The sequence below is a fragment of the Myxocyprinus asiaticus genome, chromosome 13 (genome assembly GCF_019703515.2).
Source record: "Myxocyprinus asiaticus isolate MX2 ecotype Aquarium Trade chromosome 13, UBuf_Myxa_2, whole genome shotgun sequence".
NCBI lineage: Eukaryota > Metazoa > Chordata > Actinopteri > Cypriniformes > Catostomidae > Myxocyprinus > Myxocyprinus asiaticus.
The window spans coordinates 43,833,293-43,855,937 of NC_059356.1; the positions used below are offsets into that span (position 1 = coordinate 43,833,293).

Sequence of the window (22,645 nt, forward strand, 5' to 3'; positions counted from 1 at the left end):
TCTGGTCTAATGAAACAAAATTTGAACTGTTTGGCCATAATGACCATCGTTATGTTTGGAGGAAAAAAGGTGAGGCTTGCAAGCCGAAGTTCACCATCCCAACCGTGAAGCATGGAGGTGGCAGCATCATGTTGTGGGGTGCTTTGCTGCAGGAGGGACTGGTGCACTTCACAAAATAGATGGCATCATGAGGAAGGAAAATTGTGTGGATATATTGAAGGAACAGCTCAAGACATCAGCCAGGAAGTTAAAGCTCGGTTGCAAATGGGTCTTCAAATGGACAATGACCCCAAGCATACCTCCAGAGTTGTGGCAAAATGGCTTAAGGACAACAAAGTCAAGGTATTCGAGTGGCCATCACAAAGCCCTGACCTCAATCCGATAGAAAATTTGTGGGCAGAACTGAAAAAGCGTGTGCGAGCAAGGAGACCTACAAACCTGACTCAGATACACCAGTTCTGTCTGGAGGAATGGGCCAAAATTCCAGCAACTTATTATGAGAAGCTTGTGGAAGGCTACCCAAAACATTTGACCCAAGTTAAACAATTTAAAGGCAATGCTACCAAACACTAACAAAGTATATGTAAACTTCTGACCACTGGGAATTTGATGAAAGTAATAAAAGCTGAAATAAATAATTATCTCTACTTTCATTCTGACATTTCACATTCTTAAAATAAAGTAGTGATCCTAACTGACCTAAGATAGGGAATGTTTTCTACGATTAAATGTCAGGAACTGTGAAAAACTGAGTTTAAATGTATTTGGCTAAGGTGTATGTAAACTTCTGACTTCAACTGTAAATCATATACATTTGGGATATCATGAGGGTGAGTAAATGATGAGAGAATTTTCATTTTTGTTTGAACTATCCCTTTAAGATTTTACAGTCTGCATCTGTAGTTGCATACAGCTAGTTCATTTAGCTTTCATTGCATGTCATTTCAGTTTCACACTGTCTTAGATTTGCTTCATTGTTCTTTTACAGTTTATTTAGACTGTGGTTTTATTAAAATCGTAGCTCATAGTTTCACTTGTATACTTTTAATATAGTTGTTTGGTTTTAACCAGTGTTGGAGAATGCTAATTTTAAAAGTTACGTGTTACATCATTGTGTTACTTAAGTTTTAATAAAAGTTACTGTTACAGTGTTTATATATATATATATATAAACAAAGTAATGTGTTAATTCATTTTTTATTGCTTTTGCATTAAAAAGTGTGTGGGTAGGCATTTTTCTTAACATAAATCTAAGACAACAATTAAACCCATAGGAATATTCCGGGTTTAATACAAGCTCAATCGACAGCATTTGTGGGATAATATTGATTAACACAAAAATTCCATTCGACTTGTCCATCCTTTTCTTTAAAGAGAGCAAAAATCAAGGTTACAGTGAGGCAATTACAATGGAAGTGAATGGGGTAAATGTTTTGGAGGGGTTAAAGGAAGAAATGAGAAGCTTAAATTTATAAAAGCATTTACATTAATTCTTCTGTAAAAACTCATGTATTATTTGAGCTGTACAGTTGTTTCTTTACACAGAAAAGGTTTGTAAGTGAAACCTAAAATCATGTTAACATGCACATTGTTTACATCTTTCAAACTGAATATTTTAACATTTACAGATTGGCCCCATTCTCTTCCAATGTAAGTGCCTCACTGTAACCCAGATTTTTGCATTTTGTTTTTAAAGAAAAGGAGGGACGAGTGGAAACGTATTTTTGTGATAATAAACATTATGCCACAAATGCTGTCGATTAAGCTTAAGTTGTATTGAACCCAAAACATTCCTTTAAGTTTTACATTTTAGTGGGTTGAATATTTTTACAGTGTAAATTGAAAAAGTGACTAATTACTTTCAAAAAGTATCGATTTTGGAACACATTACTTGTTTCATGTTACCCTCAACACTTGGTTTGAACATTATCCTTTCACTAAATCACTGCATTCACAGTAATGTTTTTAACTTATTTTGACATTCATTCTAAATATATATTTGCTTTGTTATTTGGGGTTTGATGTGTAAATGAAAAATATCTTTGTATATCCATGTGTTCATCTATGTGTTTTGTAGTAGTTGTTTGTGGTGTCATGTACATTGTCTTCATACAGTTGCTTCAGTGAGCTATAAAGTTCTCTTTTTCTTTCTCGTGTCTATACAGTCTCTTAATTTCTTTCAGTCTGAACTGACACAGGATTTTGTTCTGGTTATTATTTAACACTAAATTCATAACTCCTGTCCTGTTGCATACAAGCTTGATGTCTACTATAATTTCAGCATTTATGAAGATTGTAGATTTCATTGTGTTTGTCCTCTGTGTATGTCCAGTGCTCATTGGTTTGTCAAACGTGCAGGGCTGAAGTTAAGCAAAATAACCATACTACTTTATGTTTTGACATGTGCGTTCTCTTCTCTGAATATATGATTTGAGAATGTGATCTGTGACAACTGCGCATTGGATGATTTCAGGATGAGCTCTCTGACCTCAGCCAGGGGGGTTCAAAGTCCATCACGCCAATGTCCACCACGGCCTCAGATCTGGCCCTGGACTCCCATAGAGAGGATGGAGATGGATTCTGGAAGAACACAGAAGTTCAGGCTGTTCCAGGTACCAGGAACGTCTCCGCGGGTTAGTCCCTGCTTTATTATTCAAGAAATAGCTGAAGACATATCTCTTCCACGTGCACCAGACCACAACAATAAAGGCACATTTTAAAAAACACTCTTTCTTCAGTCTGATCTCACAGTGACATCGGAAAGTGTAGGTCGACTTTTCTTTAGAAAAAATGGGTATATGCTGACTAAAATTAAAACACTGCACCCAGTGGCCGAAGCCCCAAGTGTTATGGGGTGTATAGGCATGTGTGAGCTCCATTTATGACCATGGAGGGGCGCCAAAAGCGAGTTCTGAAGCGAGTTGTTTTTAGCTGTACAGTATTTAATACCGTAAAGGGAAATGCATATTTTATGTACTCTACCCCCCAGCCCAAACCCAAAACCTAACCTTTAGTGGAGAAAAATGAAATGGTAGAGGGAAGTGCTACCTCTGAATCGCACTCATCACTGATTATCCAAACACGATTACGTCCTGGTTTCAACATGGATATGAACCCAGGTCTCTCACGCAGTTGACATAACGTGCTACTGGTAGAGCCATGTGGGATGGTGAACACATTGAAAGCGATGAAAATATGTCTTGTGAAATGCCGCATGTCAGTGAGTCGGTATAGTATTGCTGATCGTAAGGTACCAGATCCAGTTTCCATTTTTAAATTGCTTTGGCTAAAAGCATCTGCTAAATGACTAAATGTAAATGTATGACTCCATGCAATGAACATCTTAAATGGGATTTGTCACCAGAGCATTTTCAGTTGTTATGTATACATAATCTGGCAGCAAACAGATGAATTAGTAATTGTCAATTGTGATTATTAAGGTCTGGCTGATAATGAAGAGAAGTCAGATGTTCAGGCTATTATTGAGTCCACACCAGAGCTGGACATGGACCTTAGTGGATACAAAGGAGCAAGGTAACCAAATGGTGCAATATAATGAAATTAATATCAAGTGAGCTGCCTACCTAGACAGTAATTTTAGGCACCAAGGGATGTTCAACTATTCAGTTTGAACATTCAAATGCACCTACACTGTAGGAAGTTATCATCTGCAAGGAGCTATTACTATCTGATTGAACCCTTAAAATGAGTTTTGTTGGTGTAACCTAGTGTATTCATGTTCATACCCCCCCCCCCCCCCCTTTTTTTTTTTTTACAGTGTATGATGATGACAGTTTGAACTGAACTATTTTCAGAAAGACCCCTTTTCTTCATTTGACTCATATGATTTGACAGAATGATCTATGATCAGTGATACTCTTTCTCAAATTTTGAGTTCTATGCTAGAATGAATGTTGATGTATATTAACATGATGTTTATGATGTGCTGAAGCACTCCGAACCGAGGTATTGAGAACATGGCGTTTGACCGGAACACAGACTCTCTGTTTGAAGAGGTGTCGTCAGCGGGCTCGGGTTTGATTGGAGATGTGGACGAGGGAGCAGATCTGTTGGGTAAGTATGTTATTATCAGTGCTGTTTATTCTCACAGGTGACTAAGAAAAACATGTGTTACACAAACATGTTACATATTCACTAGAGGTCGTAGGTTATTGGATTTTGCCGATATCGATAACTAAGGTGGTGGAAAATGCAGATAACCGATTAATTGGCTGATAGTTTTAATGCTCTTTATTTAAAGGTGCTATATGTAATATTTTTACTGTACTAAATCATAAAATGACCATAATATGTCATTAGAGAATTAGGAAACATGCTAAGTTGAAATACTGGCTTCTCCGATAACAATACTACAGCCAGTATATTCTACTTTGAAGTTTAAATTCCGGGCCGGAATTTCTGTTTATGTTTTGGCCTGTGTGATCCCGCCCACTGCCCACTCACCAATAGTATTTCGACACCGCCAGGTTGCCAGATTTGCACATGTTCGCAGGCAAACAACACTGCATGTTGCAGCCATGGAAGCTAGCAAACGAACTGGATCAGAGATACACTATATTGCCAAAAGTATTCGCTCACCCATCCAAATAATTGAATTCAGGTGTTCCAATCACTTCCATGGCCACAGGTGTATAAAATGAAGCACCTAGGCATGCAGACTGCTTCTACAAACATTTGTGAAAGAATGGGCCGCTTTCAGGAGCTCAGTGAATTCCAGCGTGGTACTGTGATAGGATGCCACCTGTGCAACAAGTCCAGTCGTGAAATTTCCTCGCTACTAAATATTCCACAGTCAACTGTCAGTGGTATTATAACAAAGTGGAAGCGATTGGGAATGACAGCAACTCAGCCATGAAGTGGTAGGCCACTTAAAATGACAGAGCGGGGTCAGCGGATGCTGAGGTGCATAGTGCGCAGAGGTCGCCAACTTTCTGCAGAGTCAATCGCTACAGACCTCCAAAGTTCATGTGGCCTTCAGATTAGCTCAAGAACAGTGCGTAGAGAGCTTCATGGAATGGGTTTCCATGGCTGAGCAGCTGCATCCAAGCCATACATCACCAAGTGCAATGCAAATCGTCGGATGCAGTGGTGTAAAGCACGCCACCACTGGACTCTTGAGCAGTGGAGACGCGTTCTCTGGAGTGACGAATCACGCTTCTCCATCTGGCAATCTGATGGACGAGTCTGGGTTTGGCGGTTGCCAGGAGAACGGTACTTGTCTGACTGCATTGTGCCAACTGTGAAGTTTGGTGGAGGGGGGATTATGGTTTGGGGTTGTTTTTCAGGAGCTGGGCTTGGCCCCTTAGTTCCAGTGAAAGAAACTCTGAATGCTTCAGCATACCAAGAGATTTTGGACAATTCCATGCTCCCAACTTTGTGGGAACAGTTTGGGGATGGCCTCTTCCTGTTCCAACATGACTGCGCACCAGTGCACAAAGCAAGGTCCATAAAGACATGGACGAGCGAGTTTGGTGTGGAAGAACTTGACTGGCCTGCACAGAGTCCTGACCTCAACCCGACAGAGCACCTTTGGGATGAATTAGAGCGAAGACTGCGAGCCAGGCCTTCTCGTCCAACATCAGTGTCTGACCTCACAAATGCGCTTCTGGAAGAATGGTCAAAAATTCCCATAAACACACTCCTAAACATTGTGGAAAGCCTTCCCAGAAGAGTTGAAGCTGTTATAGCTGCAAAGGGTGGGCCGACGTCATATTAAACCCTATGGATTAAGAATGGGATGTCACTTAAGTTCATATGCGTCTAAACGCAGATGAGCGAATACTTTTGGCAATATAGTGTAGCAGATTCCACCCGACATAAATCGCCATCCGTCTAAAAACCACCATGACCAGAGGTGTAGTAAAACAAGCATAAATATTGGAGATGCCTTTGGAAGATGGAGACAGCTTAAAGCCCAGAAGTCCTTTAAAACGGATGCTGAGTTGGCTAATTTGCCTGTCAACATTTTGGCAACCCGCATGAGCTTCAAGTCTGGGGCGGGGCAGACAACTCTCCAATACTTTGAATTTGGACTGCAGTACCCATTTCAAACGCTTGTTGTCAATCTTACATATAGCACCTTTAAGTATTAACCAAATTTAGGTTTTTATAGCCTTTATATTTACCAGATGAAGGGCTTTGTATATATTGTATACATTTAACCAGATGATGTTTAAAAAGGAATATGGTTTATTATTATTGAAAAGATATGAAGTCGGAGACACAATATACGTGCTGATGCGGCACGTTTCGATATTGTCCAATTTTTTTTTTTTTGCATGTCCTTCAATTTAGAACACTTGATTATTTAATCAAAATAACAAAATATGCATTGAAGTGCGGATAAAAATATGGATGAAAATTGTCAATGATGAAAGATTTAGATACAGCAAATCCCAACGAGGTGTCAGTGATTTTTTTTTTATTTCACCTCTATTGGCTGCTGTTATACTGTAGAATCTGTAGAGTAACTGTAGAGTAACATGAAGGAATAATAAAAAAAAACTATCAGCAACTATCTGCATACATTTTTGCAGATAACCGATAGTTCCAAAATGCAACTGTCGGCACCGATTAATCGGTAAAACCGATATGTTGATCTACCTCTATTATTCACATCTCACATCATCATACTGTAGAAGAAACCCCCATAGTATGACTTATTTTTAAGGGAATCTACTAAACTGTAAAACCTAATTAGTTGACTTATATATCAGGAAACTTGAATGACTCGAAAAAAGTAAAAGAACTAATTTGTATGAAACTGTCTGTTATCTTAAAACTTATGTCTCTCTTAGTATATTTTAGTAGTTGTAGCAGCAGTTTTTCAGTACTAACTGCGTGTATTAAAAGCACATATTTTTACTCAAGCAAGGTCAACATGACTGAAAATATAGTGAATGTCAATAATAAATATGATAGGTAGGTAATTTCATGTTGTGACAACAAAATGTGAAAAAGTTTGAAACTTGGGTAATGTTTTTATGAACTGCACAAAGGATAGTTTTAACTTAAAGTTTTATGATTTAAGTAGTGTTTTCAATCGATTACAATTTTTAATCAAATGAATTACATGATATGCTGATGAATTAACAGCATATATAAATATTTGCTAAGACCCACAAAAAACAATAATTCAATATATAATTAGTAAATCATTATAATTAGTTATATTTAAATAATTATAAACATAATATATGTACAAAAAATGAAATAATTTAGATAATTGAACTGCATTGCATTATTGTGGCATATGAGTATAGCATTGCTAAGACAATACAAAAAGTGGCTTTAGAAGACCACATTATTGAACACAAGCTTATCATCGGCCTACAGTCCTTAGCAATCCTTTTTGCAATTGAATTCGTCAATCCGCCCGAAATCTTTTTTTATAAGGGCTTGTCGAAGGACGTGTCAATGTACACGTCAGACTGACGCTTTTGGAGCGTCTCACTTTCGTTCCGTCATCACATTATAAACACAGCCATTTAGGACACTGTGTCAAGTTAAATGTCAAGTTAAAAACAACTATTGAGATCCCTGCATTTGTCCAGCTGTGTTTGAACGCAAGAACACGTTCTCATCTTGTGCTGTCGCTAGTGTCAAGCATGCCTGTGGTAGTGATGGGTCGTTCATGAATGATTCGTTCATTTTGAACGAATCTTTTATGTGACTCAGAAGAACGAGTAGTCTCAGAGAGTGATTCGTTCATTGTTTTGGCCGCGCATGTGCATTGCGCAACCGCTCGACTCTTTTGGTCTGAGTCGTTCGTTCTTTTGTCACGTGACAGCCGTATATGCTATGCATTACTCACACAGGAAACAGAAATGATTAGTTCACATTTCAACTCTTTTGGTCCGAGTCGTTCGTTCTTTTGTCACGCATATACACTATGTACATACGGCTGTCACGTGACAAAAGAACGAACGACTCGGACAAGAAGATTCCAGAGGTGAACTAATCATTTCTGTTTCTCATAATTTGTCCTTGGCTGCATTATACATTTTTCCTTATTGGGACTATAATCAAAGTTTGCGTAAGTAGGCTTGTTGGGGGGGATTTGTCTATTGAAAATGTAACATTTTAATTTAATTCTGCTCAAATGAATGAAATGAACGAAATGACTTGAATAAAGATTCATTTATTTTGCTGAACGAGACTCAAAGATTCAAGTCAGTAAAATTATCTGATCTTCCCATCACTAGCCTGTGGTTTGTTCTCTGTATAAGCTGCGGGTTGCCTATACAGCTGGAGTTTCACTTACTGCCCCCTGCTGAAAACAGGTGGTACTTCAAGCTTGAATTGCTCATTGCTCATTTGATTGTAGGCATATTCCATATCACGGTCTGATGACGTGATTAATTGCGGTAATTTTTTAACATGTTATTTTTTAAATAATCACACTGAATTAACGCGTTAAATTGACAGCCCTAATTTTAAGATTAATTAGTTTTAATTTGTCCTTCAATATATAGTGATTAAATCATGACATTATAAAATACATTTTACCTTATAGATTATGTATGAAGAAACAGCTCGATTTTTACAATCAAATATGTATAATGTAAAAATATAATAATTTTTCCTTAGATTCTCTGTTTGCATGTAAAACTAACCCAGATTTCTCTCTCCCTGCCCCTGTTATGCTGTTCTTCCTCTAACCAGTGGAGTACTCTGGTGTGTATGACGGCCTTCCTTCCTCCTCCATTCTGTCTTCCTTTTTTATTGTTAGAGATGCACAATATACTGGTTACCATATTGGTATCAGCCAATACTAGCATTTCTTTATTATCAGCAGCATTAAATAGTCTTAATCAGTCTAAATAGGCAGATTTAGCAAACAGATAGCATCTCAGGGCCTATTTTCGTGCATTTCTACCATACACTGTCATTTAAATACCTGAAGCATGTGAAATTGTAGATTGAAGCTTTAGCGTGAATGCTGTTTTATTTTTAAAAGTCATATTAAATAACATTTTTAACTGGAATTAAACCAGGTAATTTAGATGTTACCACATTAAATCATTTTTGGGTTACTTGACAGCATAGATTTATAATTATTGTCCATCATATCTGCAATCATGCAAACAAATAAATAATAATAATTGTCTGCAATATTGATATTTGTAAAATTTCTATATTGTTGCATGTCTAATTAACATCTCAGTGCCATCAAAGTGTCTCTCTTTCTCACTTTAAGAGACTTCTCAGTCTTATATCTACATCAGTGGTTCTCAAAGTGTGGGGCGCGCCCAGTGGGGGGCAGGGGGGGCGCGGAGGTATTGAAAGGGGGGCGCGGAAGACTGACCTGTCCTCCAATCTCTATCACTTTCACACATTCAACAAAAATATTGATAATACACACAAGAACCAATGTGCACAATTTATTTTCCTCTACCTTTCCCCTGTCGTGTTTTAACTTTCGCCTGGCAGCGCGTCCTGCGCGCGCAGCTCTCGACAGCCCAAAGCGTGTCAGGTGAGCTCGCAGCGCTTATGTAAACAAAGATGTACTCGTGTGCGGCATTTTCAAATGGGTGAAGAGGTGAATTAACACTCAAATTTCAGTCTGTTCCTCACACAACACTATCATATGGCTTCAGAAGACAGCCACAAACACGATCCTCTCATCCCTCAATCTTGTGCTTCACGGATATATTATTATATACATTATATATATTATAATGGGTTTGAACGACCAGGGTGAGTAAATTATGTCAGAAATGTCAGTTTTTTTTTATTTCAGTGGTTATTAAAGTTTGTCAGTATCATTAATCAGGTGTAAATTATTGTCCGGGGGTCCGGACTGCTACTGAAACGGCACGTTGACAGCGCTGTCACGTGATACTTGTTACTTTTTTCAACGCTGGCCAGGATGGGCCAATCACGACAAATGTTTTTCTTGTTTCAAAGGTGAACCGAAAAAATTGAGAACCACTGATCTACATGAACATATTCGTTCTTCACTTTTCCCCCTTTAACTGCAACATACAGTGGCTCATGTTACCAATATTGTGGGTTAAGACTTAAAGGGATAGTTCACCCAAAAATGAACATTCTTTCATTACTGTATTTACTCACCTTCATGTTGTTCCAAACCTGAATGACTTAATTCCATGGAACACAAAAGGAGATGTTAGACTCAGTCACCACTCACTTTCATTATACGGAAAAAAAAACGCAATGAAAGTGAATGGTGACTGAGGCTAACTAACATTCTGCCTAACATCTGCTTTTGTGTTTCACAGAAGAAAGTACAACAGTTTTGAAACAACATCAGGGTAAATGATTTTTGGGTGAGCTATGAATCTTTTTGCTTTCTCTTCAGATATAGCACAGCTTATTTGAATATGCTTAGTTTTGCTGATCTCTCCAAAGTCTCTCCACTCTTTCCAGCATCTGTTGGTTTTTCTGTGACCTGTTAACTTTCACCTCACAGCTGTCCATTCCTGTTTCACTCTCCATGTGTCTGTCTCTCTGTCGAACACATGCAGTGCATGCACTTTCACACCCGAGTCTGTCCGGTAAGACCACTCATTTATACCTGACCAGCTGTCTCACCTTTACTTGTCTAACTTAAATCACAGGGCACTTACAAATTACCTCAACTCAGTCGTTTTTTGGAAAGTTTGCACATTGTGATGGGATGTTTATCATTGATTCACTGCAATGGATTATAATCATTTTGCTTTTGTTTTACAGTAATTATATATATATATATTTTTAATGTTGTTGTTGTTGTTTTTTTCAGGCATGAGTCGTGAGGTGGAGAACCTCATTCAGGAAAATGTGCAATTGTTAGAGACAAAGTAAGATTTTTTATAGAACTTAAAGGGAAATTTCACCCAAAAATGAAAATTCTCTCATTATTTACTCACCCTCATGCCATCCCATATGTATATGACTTACTTTTTTCTGCAGAACACAAATGAAGGTTTTAGAAGAATATTTCAGCTCGCTAGGTCCATACAATGCAAGTGAATGCTGGCCAGAACTTTGAAACTCAAAAAAGCACATAAAGGCATCATAAAAGTAATCCATACGACTCTAGTGGTTAAATCCATGTCTTCAGAAGCGATATGATAGGTGTGGATGTGAAAAAGATACATATTTTAGTCCTTGTTTTACTATCAAACTCCACTTTCACATTCTTCTTCTTTTGTTGTTGGCGATTTACATTCTACATGCATATTGCCACCTACTGGGCAGGTAGGAGAATTTTTTGTAAAAAAGGACTTAAATATTTATCTGTTTCTCACCCACACCTATCATATTGCTTCAGAAGACTGGAGTCGTATGGATTACTTTTATGCTGCCTTTATATGCTTTTTTTGAGCTTCAAAGATCTGGCCACCATTCACTTGCATTGTATGGACCTAAAAAGCTGAGATATTCTTCTAAAAATCTTCATTTGTGTTCTGAAGAAGAAAAAAAGTCATACACATCTGGGATGGCATGAGGGTGAGTAAATGATGATGATCATTTTTGGGTGAACTATACCTTTAAATTGTTTGTGCTTTTGTTGGTGCCGTGTCGTGGAAACATTCAGCTGTGGCGCTCAATGCAGGTTCGAGTTTGGCCTCAACGGATATCGTTAATCCCGAATAATGAATGCGCTTTTCAAAATGTATTTTTTATTTACTTAGTATTGCAGTTGAAAGTGTAACTTTGCATGTGTGTCTTGTGTTATGTGTGAAGAAATGCCCTGAACGTGGTAAAGAACGATCTGATCGCTCGTGTGGATGAGCTGTCATGTGAGAAGGAGGTTCTTGAGGGAGAACTGGATGCCGTTCTGCAGGCCAAAGCCAAACTCGAGGAGAAGAACAAACAGCTGCAGGAAGAACTCAAAAAGTGAGTCATAATTTAGTCTCTCACTGAATCTGTTGTTCAGTGTCTCGTAATCAAGCCATGCGATAGTAGCCTGATTTTAGATTAAACTTCAGCCACAGGTCATGTTTTTAACTTACACGTATGACTTGTTGTCAAGTATATTTGTCTTCTTCATGAGATGCTGATGCCTAATTGCCCTTGTGTGTGGACAGACTGTAATTGTTCAGAAATTGAGTGACTCACAAGAATATTTTCTAATGCAGAGTGAAAGCAGAGTCGGAGGTGGCTAAACAGAATAATAATAAAGATGAAGATGAGGTGAGTATTCATATGTAAAAACATTACATTTCATACAGTGAGAGATATTTAAAGGAACAGTTCACCCGAAAATGTAAATTCTCTCATCATTTACTCACCCATATGCTGTCTCAAACTCAAACCATACGACTCGAGTGGTTTAATCGTTGTCTTTTGAAGTGTGTACAGCAATCTGCGCATACATCAAGCATGAGAAAGTGCAATCGAGGTTTAAATCGTGATCGCGCCAAGGAAACTGCAAATGTCAAGATTTTATAGTGAATATAAAGTTACATTTACTTTTCTGCGAAGAAAGAGAGAATAAAAACCATCATAAGGGCTCTCTCTTCCATTCGGCAGTGAACTGGACGCTATTTCACTGAAGTGAAAATTATATTTACTGCATTATTACAATGAAATGATCTAATATTGGCCACTATTGGACAGATGGTATGGTTTAAGTAAGGTTCTCAGTGTTAGGAAATATATTATCACATTTGACGTGAAGCTGAATCGTCAATCGTCATACTATACAAACTTATAATATCACAGTGGTAAACTTTATCTAGCAAGATTAATCAAAATAATTACATGTATAAGTATAATACAGTCAGAAACAGGGACCTTGATAATCCAGTGCTGGTCATCTGTGGCTTGGGAACATTTCCCATCATTGTGGTCGATATAACTTGAAATGCACAGTGTTAAACCCCCTCTCTTTTTTACTGCATGAAGCAACTGCTCCATGTTTGATGGATTTTGTCCAATGTCATCTGCAGAAACTCCTGTGAATAACTCATGTAAAAAGACTCAAGCACGATACTCCAAATCAGTCTAAAGCCATACGATAGCTTTGTGTGAAGAGCAGACTAGAGGTCAACTGATAATGGATTTTGCAGATACCTATAACAAAGGTAGAGGAAAAGGCTGATAACGTATTAATCGGCCGATAGTTTTCAAAATCGATTTATAGAATGTTAAAACATTTTCTTAGTCTTTCCTTACTGTGACGGGCAAAGACATAGAAACAAAAAAGAGTCCAAAATGAACAAAATCCCAGATACAGTTTATTGTTCAACCAAAATCACAATTAATGCCAGAAAAAAATCAAAGATTTAGTGCACAACGCAGGACTTTTAACTAAAAACAAGCCTGAAACACACAAGAGACTCTTATTTTCAAATAACGGAGACTTGACTCTGTTGCAAAGCTCTATTTTTAAGTAGTTACCAAATTAAGCTCTTTATAGTCTATATATTCACAAGATGAAGAGTTTTGTATATATATATATATATATATATATATATATATATATATATATATATATATACGCTCACCAAGCACTTTATTAGGAACATTATTGTCCTAATAAAGTGGCCGACGTGGTCTTCTGCTGTTGTAGCCCATCTGCCTCAATGTTTGGCGTGTTGTGCATTCTGAGATGCTATTCTACTCACCACAATTGTACAGAGTGGTTATCTGAGTTACCGTAGACTTTGTCAGTTTGAACCAGTCTGGCCATTCTCTGTTGACCTCTCTCATCAACAAGGTGTTTCTATCTGCAGAGCTGCTGCTGCCGCTGTTTTTTGTTTTTGGCACAATTCTGAGTAAATTCTAGAGACTGTTGTGTGTGAAAATCCCAGGAGATCAGCAGTTACAGAAATACTCAAACCAGCCCGTCTGGCACCAACAATCATGCCATGGTCAAAATCACTGAGATCAAATTTTTCTCCATTCTAATGGTTGATGTAAACAAAGACTGAAGCTCCTGACCTGTATCTGCATGATTTTATGCATTGCACTGCTGACACATGATTGGCTGATTAGATAATCGCATAAATAAGTAGGTGTACAGGTGTTCCTAATAAAGTGGTCACTGAGTGTACTTATACTGTGTGTGTGTGTATATATATATATATATATATATACAGGTGCATCTCAATAAATTAGAATGTCGTGGAAAAGTTCATTTATTTCAGTAATTCAACTCAAATTGTGAAACTCGTGTATTAAATAAATTCAATGCACACAGACTGAAGTAGTTTAAGTCTTTGGTTCTTTTAATTGTGATGATTTTGGCTCACATTTAACAAAAACCCACCAATTCACTACCTCAAAAAATTAGAATACATCATAAGACCAATAAAAAAAACATTTTTAGTGAATTGTTGGCCTTCTGGAAAGTATGTTCATTTACTGTATATGTACTCAATACTTGGTAGGGGCTCCTTTTGCTTTAATTACTGCCTCAATTCGGCGTGGCATGGAGGTGATCAGTTTGTGGCACTGCTGAGGTGGTATGGAAGCCTAGGTTTCTTTGACAGTGGCCTTCAGCTCATCTGCATTTTTTGGTCTCTTGTTTCTCATTTTCCTCTTGACAATACCCCATAGATTCTCTATGGGGTTCAGGTCTGGTGAGTTTGCTGGCCAGTCAAGCACACCAACACCATGGTCATTTAACCAACTTTTGGTGCTTTTGGCAGTGTGGGCAGGTGCCAAATCCTGCTGGAAAATGAAATTAGCATCTTTAAAAAGCTGGTCAGCAGAAGGAAGCATGAAGTGCTCCAAAATTTCTTGGTAAACGGGTGCAGTGACTTTGGTTTTCAAGAAACACAATGGACCAACACCAGCAGATGACATTGCACCCCAAATCATCACAGACTGTGGAAACTTAACACTGGACTTCAAGCAACTTGGGCTATGAGCTTCTCCACCCTTCCTCCAGACTCTAGGACCTTGGTTTCCAAATGAAATACAAAACTTGCTCTCATCTGAAAAGAGGACTTTGGTCCACTGGGCAACAGTCCAGTTCTTCTTCTCCTTAGCCCAGGTAAGACGCCTCTGACGTTGTCTGTGGTTCAGGAGTGGCTTGACAAGAGGAATACGACAACTGTAGCCAAATTTCTTGACATGTCTGTGTGTGGTGGCTCTTGATGCCTTGACCCCAGCCTCAGTCCATTCCTTGTGAAGTTCACCCAAATTCTTGAATCGATTTTGCTGGACAGTCATAAGGCTGCAGTTCTCTCGGTTGGTTGTGCATCTTTTTCTTCAACACTTTTTCCTTCCACTCAACTTTCTGTTAACATGCTTGGATACAGCACTCTGTGAACAGCCAGCTTCTTTGGCAATGAATGTTTATGGCTTACCCTCCTTGTGAAGGGTGTCAATGATTGTCTTCTGGACAACTGCCAGATCAGCAGTCTTCCCCATGATTTTGTAGCCCAGTGAACCAAACTGAGAGACCATTTTGAAGGCTCAGGAAACCTTTGCAGGTGTTTTGAGTTGATTAACTGATTGGCATGTCAAAATATTCTAATTTTTTGAGATAGTGAATTGGTGGGTTTTTGTTAAATGTGAGCCAAAATCATCACAATTAAAAGAACCAAAGACTTAAACTACTTCAGTCTGTGTGCATTGAATTTATTTAATACACGAGTTTCACAGTTTGAGTTGAATTACTGAAATAAATGAACTTTTCCACGACATTCTAATTTATTGAGATGCACCTGTATACACACACAACCCCAATTCCGAAAAAGTTGGGACAGTATGGAAAATGCTAAAAAAACAAAAAGGAGTGATTTGTAAATTATATTCACCCTTTGCTATATTGAAAGCACTACAACTATACATTATATGAAGTTTTTCCATGTGAATTTCATTCTTTTTTGAAAATGTACAGTAATTTCAAATCAGATGATTTCAACACGCTCCAAAAAGTTGGGACAGTCAAATGTTTTTCACTGTGAACCGTACACGTTTGTCGTTACCCTAACACTTATTAAGCATTTAGGCACTGAAGACACAAGTTTGTTAAGTTTAAAAAGTGTCATTTTCCCCCATTCATCAATTCTGCAGGTCTTCAGCTGCACAATTGTACGGAGTCTTCGTTGCCGGATGGTGTGCTTAATAATGCACCACACATTCTCAATTGGAGATGGTCCGGACTGCAGGCAGGCCAATCTAGCACCCGCACTCTCTGCTTATTCTACCAGTATGTAGTTTGAAGTTGTCCTGCTGAAAATTCCAGGACATCCCTGGAAAAGCCCATGTTCATGATATCCATTACAGATGAATTATGTTTTTTAAGACAGTGACGTCTGAGGGATCAGAGATCACGTGCATTCAGAATTGGTTTTCGTCTTGCCCTTTACACACCGAGATTTGACCAGATTCCTTGAATCTTTTAACTCTATTGTGCACTGTAGAGGGTGAAATGCCCAAAATCCTTCCAATTTGTCTTTGGGGAACATTGTTCTCAAAGTGCTGGATTATTTACTGAAGCATCTGTTGGCAAATTGACATGTCTCAAATGATCCTTGCTCTTGAAGGACTAGACTGTTTTTGGAGGCTCCTTATATACTATGACATGATTGCCTCACCTGTTTAACATCTCCCGTTTCACATTGCCTTGTTATTTTAACTCGTCAAATAGTTATTAGTCTTAAATTGCCCCGTCTCAACCTCAACCTTTTTTGGAGCGTGTTACAATCATCTGATTTGAATTTACTGTACATTTTCAAAAAAGAATGAAATTCACAAGGAAAAACTTCATATAATGTGTAGTTGTAGTGCTTTCAATATAGCAAAGGGTGAATATAATTTACAAATCACTCCTTTTTGTTTTCATTAGCATTTTTCATACTGTCCCAACTTTTTTCAGAATTGGGGTTATGTGTATATATATCTATATATATATATATAGATATATATATTTCACCAGATGTGGATTAATGAGGAATAAGGTTAATTGATGGGGCACGTTTCCATTTTTCTTTGCATGCCCTCGCTTCAATTTAAAACACTTGATTAATAAATCAAAATAACAAAATATGCATTGTAGTGAGGAAAAAATATGGATGAACTTCTCCTTTAAAATTTGAATTTAAAATATATGATATAAAAATTATAACATCCCAAAATAATTGTTAAAGCCTAATTCTGGTGTGTCACTTTATGTCCTCTTTTGTGGGTTTTTCCACAGAGTGATGTTCCCACAGCGCAAAGGAGAAGGTTCACACGGGTGGAGATGGCTCGCGTTTTGATGGAGAGAAACCAGTACAAAGAGAGACTGATGGAGCTGCAGGAGGCCGTAAGGTGGACCGAGATGATCCGGTAAACGTTCTACTGAAAACTCTCTTCTAAAAGATGCTGCAATATGTCATATTCAAAATAAAACAATTCTATACAGAATCATCAGGAGATTTGATCTCATGCTCAAAGTCCAGGATGGAAAACACACTTGTCTGGTCATTATAAATTTCAGGATTTAGATCTAGATTTGGGAAAACTGATTTAACATTAAAAGAATTCAAGAAATTATGTTTATCCAGTTATTATAGGTGCAACACCACTGTCTTGTGTATGTAGTTGTTTATTTGTTTCAGCTGTCCTCAGTGTCTGACTAAACCATATTTTTATGCTCAGCTTGAGCTGTTCTGAATCTAATCGCTCTCCAGGAAGCCAGATTTTCTGGCTCGTGAATCAGGACTCCACATGGTGACTGTCTAGTTGCTTATAGCTCTCCTGCAGTGATGTGTGTTGTTTATCCGCAGAGCTTCAAGGGAAAACTCGGAGGTTGCCGAGAAGAAGAGATCAAGCATCAGGCAGTTGTGAGTACTCCTTCAGAAAACACTCACACATCCATGAGAAATGAGATCTGCTCTGTGGTTCAACCTTGTCCCTTCCATTCGGTCTGTTCACAACCAGCTGTCTGTGTGTCCTGTCCACAGCTTCAGCCGTCTGTTCAGTTCCTCCAGTTCTTCTACGTCGAGCAACACAGCGAGGACTCTCCCGTCCAACGTCAAGTACAACCCACCCATCATCATGAAAAAGAGCAATACGTTCTCCCAGTTCCCCAGAGAAAAGTCCAAAGCTTTTGACTTCCTCAAAGAAGAGTTAGTACTTCTCTTTGTCTTTAACAAACATTTGAATGTTTTATTGCTATTTTGGAAACCTAATTACACTTCTTGTCTGTCTGTTTACCAAATGGATTCATACGCTGTTAAAAGTGTTACCTTAAGGAGCTATTTCTACTTGATCTAACCCAGCGCTATACAACACATGGCCCTTGAGCCATTTTTGCTGCCCGTGTTATGATTTTGACATCAGAAATATACTTCTCAATAGCCTATCAAATGTGTATGAATTGTGAGGTGTCCATCTTCAAGAGTATTTACGGTAGTTCTGTATTGCTGAATTCGGGGCTCAAAGAAAATCCAGAGTTTCCCACTTGTAATTACTACTTTTTGGTGTGCGCTTAACTTGTAAATACAGTCATTCCGACTTGACTTGAACGCATCATATGTTCGCACACGTGGCCTGTTACCCAAACGTGCGCACTCTCAATCTAACTTGAGAGTCACTCATCAGCGCAAATCTGTATTAAACCCATTTGAATAGCTCAACAGAGATATATGCTTGTCATGAGAACAGTCATAACAGGAAAAAAATAATAGTTTATCCTGCAATAACGGTGTTGAGAGGCCTTCACGCAAATGCTTATTAGAGATCTGTGTCACTTCACCCCGAAACGCTATAGAAGGTGTACAAATCTATATGACTTCTCACTGGAGCAATTTTGGAATTAATAATGTTATTTATCTCTCTTGTTTTAGAACATATTTTCGGTGAGTGTGATGTTGAACACTCATAGTGTTTATTAGATGACAGTGTCTTGGACAGTGACAACAGAACTGATAATTTCTGTTTTCTATATTAGAATGTGGTAGAAAGCGACTTTTTGAAAAATGAAAACCAAACCATGAGAAAATTGAACTGTTAAACCCCTAATTTATAGGCCATAAATAACCTTGTGGGACCCCGCGTCCTTCTGCACGGACATTGTGTTTTGGCTTCGGTATACGCAATGCATAATTAAAATTAATTTAAACCGAATGATCTCAGTTCAGAAGTTAAACTTTCGACGTACGGAGTCATGTGACAAAACAACATGGCGCCGATCACAGCGGAGACCAGCAAAACTACATCTGGTAAGAAACCTAATAAGGTTTTACATTGAAACCTGTTTAAGTCAAAAGATTAGAGTCTCAAGTTTCATCTGATATGCCATTTTAATTTTTTTTTACGATTTATCACAAAATGTCACTCTGTTAAACACAATGACCGCTATAGTGGACAATAGCGCTATTTCTCCTTAGAAATCCTAAATTCACTGTGCATTATCACATTGAGAAATGTTTTTTTTTTTGCTTCCAGAGGCTTTATACGGAGTTAGGATGAAAATAAAGGTGCATTTCGAATTGTTCTGAGACCAGTGCAGACAGACAGCACACTGGAGTAATAAATAGGGAGCAAGAGAGCATCCTATAGCTTTCCTATGCAGCTAAGTGCATTCACTCCTAAAATCGAACCAAAAGTTCAGTTTCAGGCTGCAGATGATGTTTGGACCACTCAACATGTTTGGCAGACATTGGACAATGGTAATCAGTACATAGATTGATAGTTTATAATGTATATTTTATTTTAACATGGTTGGCAGTAATTGGATGATGCTGGCGCCATTACTTTGAATCTGAATTATTTATGCTGATTTCTGGTTGGTAAAATGCTTCAGCACTGGCTATCCCTTGTTTGTTTGACAGTGCAAAGAGAGAACTTTATTGCCAAAGTAGAAAAAAAAAAACATTGTAACAAAGTCAAATCAAGTCAAATAATTTTTATTTGCACAGTTTTTTATTTGTGCTTCTCCCAATACACATTGTTCCAAAGCAGCTGTACAGTCTGTAATCTCTCAAAAACATCAATAACCAACACTGCTGGAAACATAATAAACAATTTGATTAAAAAAAATCGGACTTTTTCTATAGCTTGGTATTATTTGAAAATTCACAACTTAGTCCCGCTGACTGTATATGTGGACATAAATTTTAGGAAAATGATTTGCTCTAAAAACAAAATTAGTTTTTTTTTTTTTTTTTTTTTTTTTTTGGCATGTTTATTAGGGGCTACTAGTTACAAATCAAAAAGGGAAATGGAAAATGCAGTCACTGGTCTCAGGTAGATAATGTATAAAATAATTACTTTTAGAAAATTATAGAAAAAACTATCAAATGTTTGCTAAAAAAAATAATCATTTTACTATGTATAGTAGTGCTGCCAGTCGATTAAAATATTCAATTGCAATTATTTGCGTGATTTTTCATAGTTAATAGCGATTAATCAAAAGTGCTTAAATTTGACTCCTGTCAAAATGCATTTAGCTTTTTCTTAGAAAAGAAAAGAAAACAATATTTTACAATAATGTTTTATTAACCTTTTCCAAACAAAATATTTCCAAAGTCTAATTGGGAGGTTTACTAATTGAAAAATGTAGGTTAAGTGTTCATTGCAATGGGCATTAAATCTCTTAAACTCTCATCCTCCACAATATTAATCGTGGCTATCCGCTTTGCTACAGCAATCATCAAGTCACATTCACATGATTCGCTGATTCGTTTTGAACTCCACATGAAAAGCGCTTGCAGTGGTAGTCTTTTTTGCTTTTAGTGCTGGCATTGCACATGTAAATGATAGTTTATCCAAATTGTCCAGTAAGACGGAAGCACAACAAGGTGTTAGGGAGACTCTAATGCTTCATTCCAGCAAGTCATGTTTTCACAAGTCCCATCTTGGGTTGTTTTGTACAAAAAATATGGTTAAGTTGTCCTTTCTCCATCACTTCATCATTAACATGGAATCACTGTTGTGTGTGTTTGTGGTGGGTACGTCAGTGTAATGACCCCGGGCGGACACATCTCAAAGGTTCTGCCCTATTCCAACCAGTGTTCAGAACTCACACAAAGCTGAATGAAATGTCAAATCGGTAAATACGTTTCTCAATTAAGAAACATTAAGGCATTAAACGTTTTAAATTGATTGAATGCGTTACAAAGTGTTCATTCCGACAGCTCTAATATATATACAGCTGAAGTCAGAAGTTTACATACACTTAGGTTGAAGTCATTAAAAATTCATTTTTTAACCACTCCACAGATTTCGTATTAGCAAACTGTTAGATGTTTTAGATGTATACATCTTTAATTTTTTCTTTAATCTACAATTTTAGCGTAAACGGTGGGGAGAAAAGTCGTACCAAGAATTTCACTACATGTCATACTGTGTATGGTTATGTATGTGACCATTAAAACTTGAAACTGAAACTATAGTTTGGCAAGTCGATTAGGACATCTACTTTGTGCATGACATGAGTAATTTTTCCAATAATTGTTTACAGACAGATTGTTTCACTTTTAATTGCCTGTATCACAATTCCAGTGGGTCAGAAGTTTACATACACTAAGTTAACTGTGCCTTAAAGCAGCTTGGAAAATTCCATAAAATTATGTCAAGCCTTTAGGCAATTAGCCAATTAGTTTCTGATGTGTACTGAATTGGAGGTGTACCTGTGGATGTATTTTAAGGCCTACCTTCAAACTAAGTGCCTCTTTGCTTGACATCATGGAAAAATCAAAAGAAATCAGCCAAGACCTCAGAAAAAAATGGTGGACCTCCATAAGTCTGGTTCTTCCTTGGGAGCAGTTTCCAAATGCCTGAAGGTACCATGTTCATCTGTACAAACAATAGTATGCAAGTATAAACGCCATGGGACCACGCAGCCATCATACCGCTCAGGAAGGAAACGCATTCTGTCTCCTAGAGATTAACATAGTTTGGTGCGAAAGGTGCAAATCAATCCCAGAACAACAGTAAAGGACCTTGTGAAGATGCTGGAGGAAACAGGTAGACAAGTATCTATATCCACAGTAAAACGAGTCCTATATCGACATAACCTGAAAGGCTGCTCAGCAAGAAGAAGCCAATGCTCCAAAACTGCCATAAAAAAGCCAGACTACAGCTCGCAAGTGCACATGGGGACAAAGATCTTACTTTTTGGAGAAATGTCCTCTGGTCTGATGAAACAAAAATGTAACTGTTTGACCATAATGACCATCGTTATGTTTGGAGGTTAAAGGGTGAGGCTTGCAAGCCGAAGAACACCATCCCAACTGTGAAGCACAGGGGTGGCAGCATCATGTTGTGGGGGTGCTTTACTGCAGGAGGGACTCCTGTGCACTTCACAAAATAGACGGCATCATGAGGAAGGAAAATTATGTGGATATATTGAAGCAAAATCTCAAGACTTCAGCCAGGAAGTTAAAGCTCGGTCGCAAATGGGTCTTCCACAACCTCCAAAGTTGTGGCAAAATGGCTTAAGGACAACAAAGTCAAGGTATTGGAGTGGCCATCACAAAGCCCTGACTTTAATCTGATAGAAAATTTGTGGGCAGAATTGAAAAAGCGTGTGCGAGCAAGTAGGCCTACAATCCTGACTCAGTTACACCAGTTCTGTCTGGAGGAACGGGCCAAAATTCCAGCAAATTATTGTGAGAAGCTTGTGGAAGGCTACCCAAAACGTTTGACTCAAGTTAAACAATTTAAAAGCAATGCTACCAAATACTAACAAAGTGTATGTAAACTTCTGACCCACTGGGAATGTGAT

General features: G+C 37.9%; 1 protein-coding gene across 8 annotated transcripts in view; it reads left to right on the forward strand.

The window, feature by feature from the left end:
* Nucleotides 1–22,645, forward strand: part of LOC127450215 (C-Jun-amino-terminal kinase-interacting protein 4-like) — a 70,181-nt gene that overhangs the window by 26,562 nt on the left and 20,974 nt on the right. For all 8 annotated transcript variants that reach the window (XM_051714104.1, XM_051714105.1, XM_051714106.1 and 5 more), the window contains 9 exons: nucleotides 2,474–2,633; nucleotides 3,441–3,534; nucleotides 3,953–4,074; nucleotides 10,769–10,826; nucleotides 11,716–11,868; nucleotides 12,111–12,165; nucleotides 17,129–17,259; nucleotides 17,700–17,756; nucleotides 17,877–18,041. In XM_051714104.1, the coding sequence (XP_051570064.1) occupies nucleotides 2,474–2,633; nucleotides 3,441–3,534; nucleotides 3,953–4,074; nucleotides 10,769–10,826; nucleotides 11,716–11,868; nucleotides 12,111–12,165; nucleotides 17,129–17,259; nucleotides 17,700–17,756; nucleotides 17,877–18,041 (995 nt within the window). The remainder of the gene's footprint in view (nucleotides 1–2,473; nucleotides 2,634–3,440; nucleotides 3,535–3,952; nucleotides 4,075–10,768; nucleotides 10,827–11,715; nucleotides 11,869–12,110; nucleotides 12,166–17,128; nucleotides 17,260–17,699; nucleotides 17,757–17,876; nucleotides 18,042–22,645) is intronic.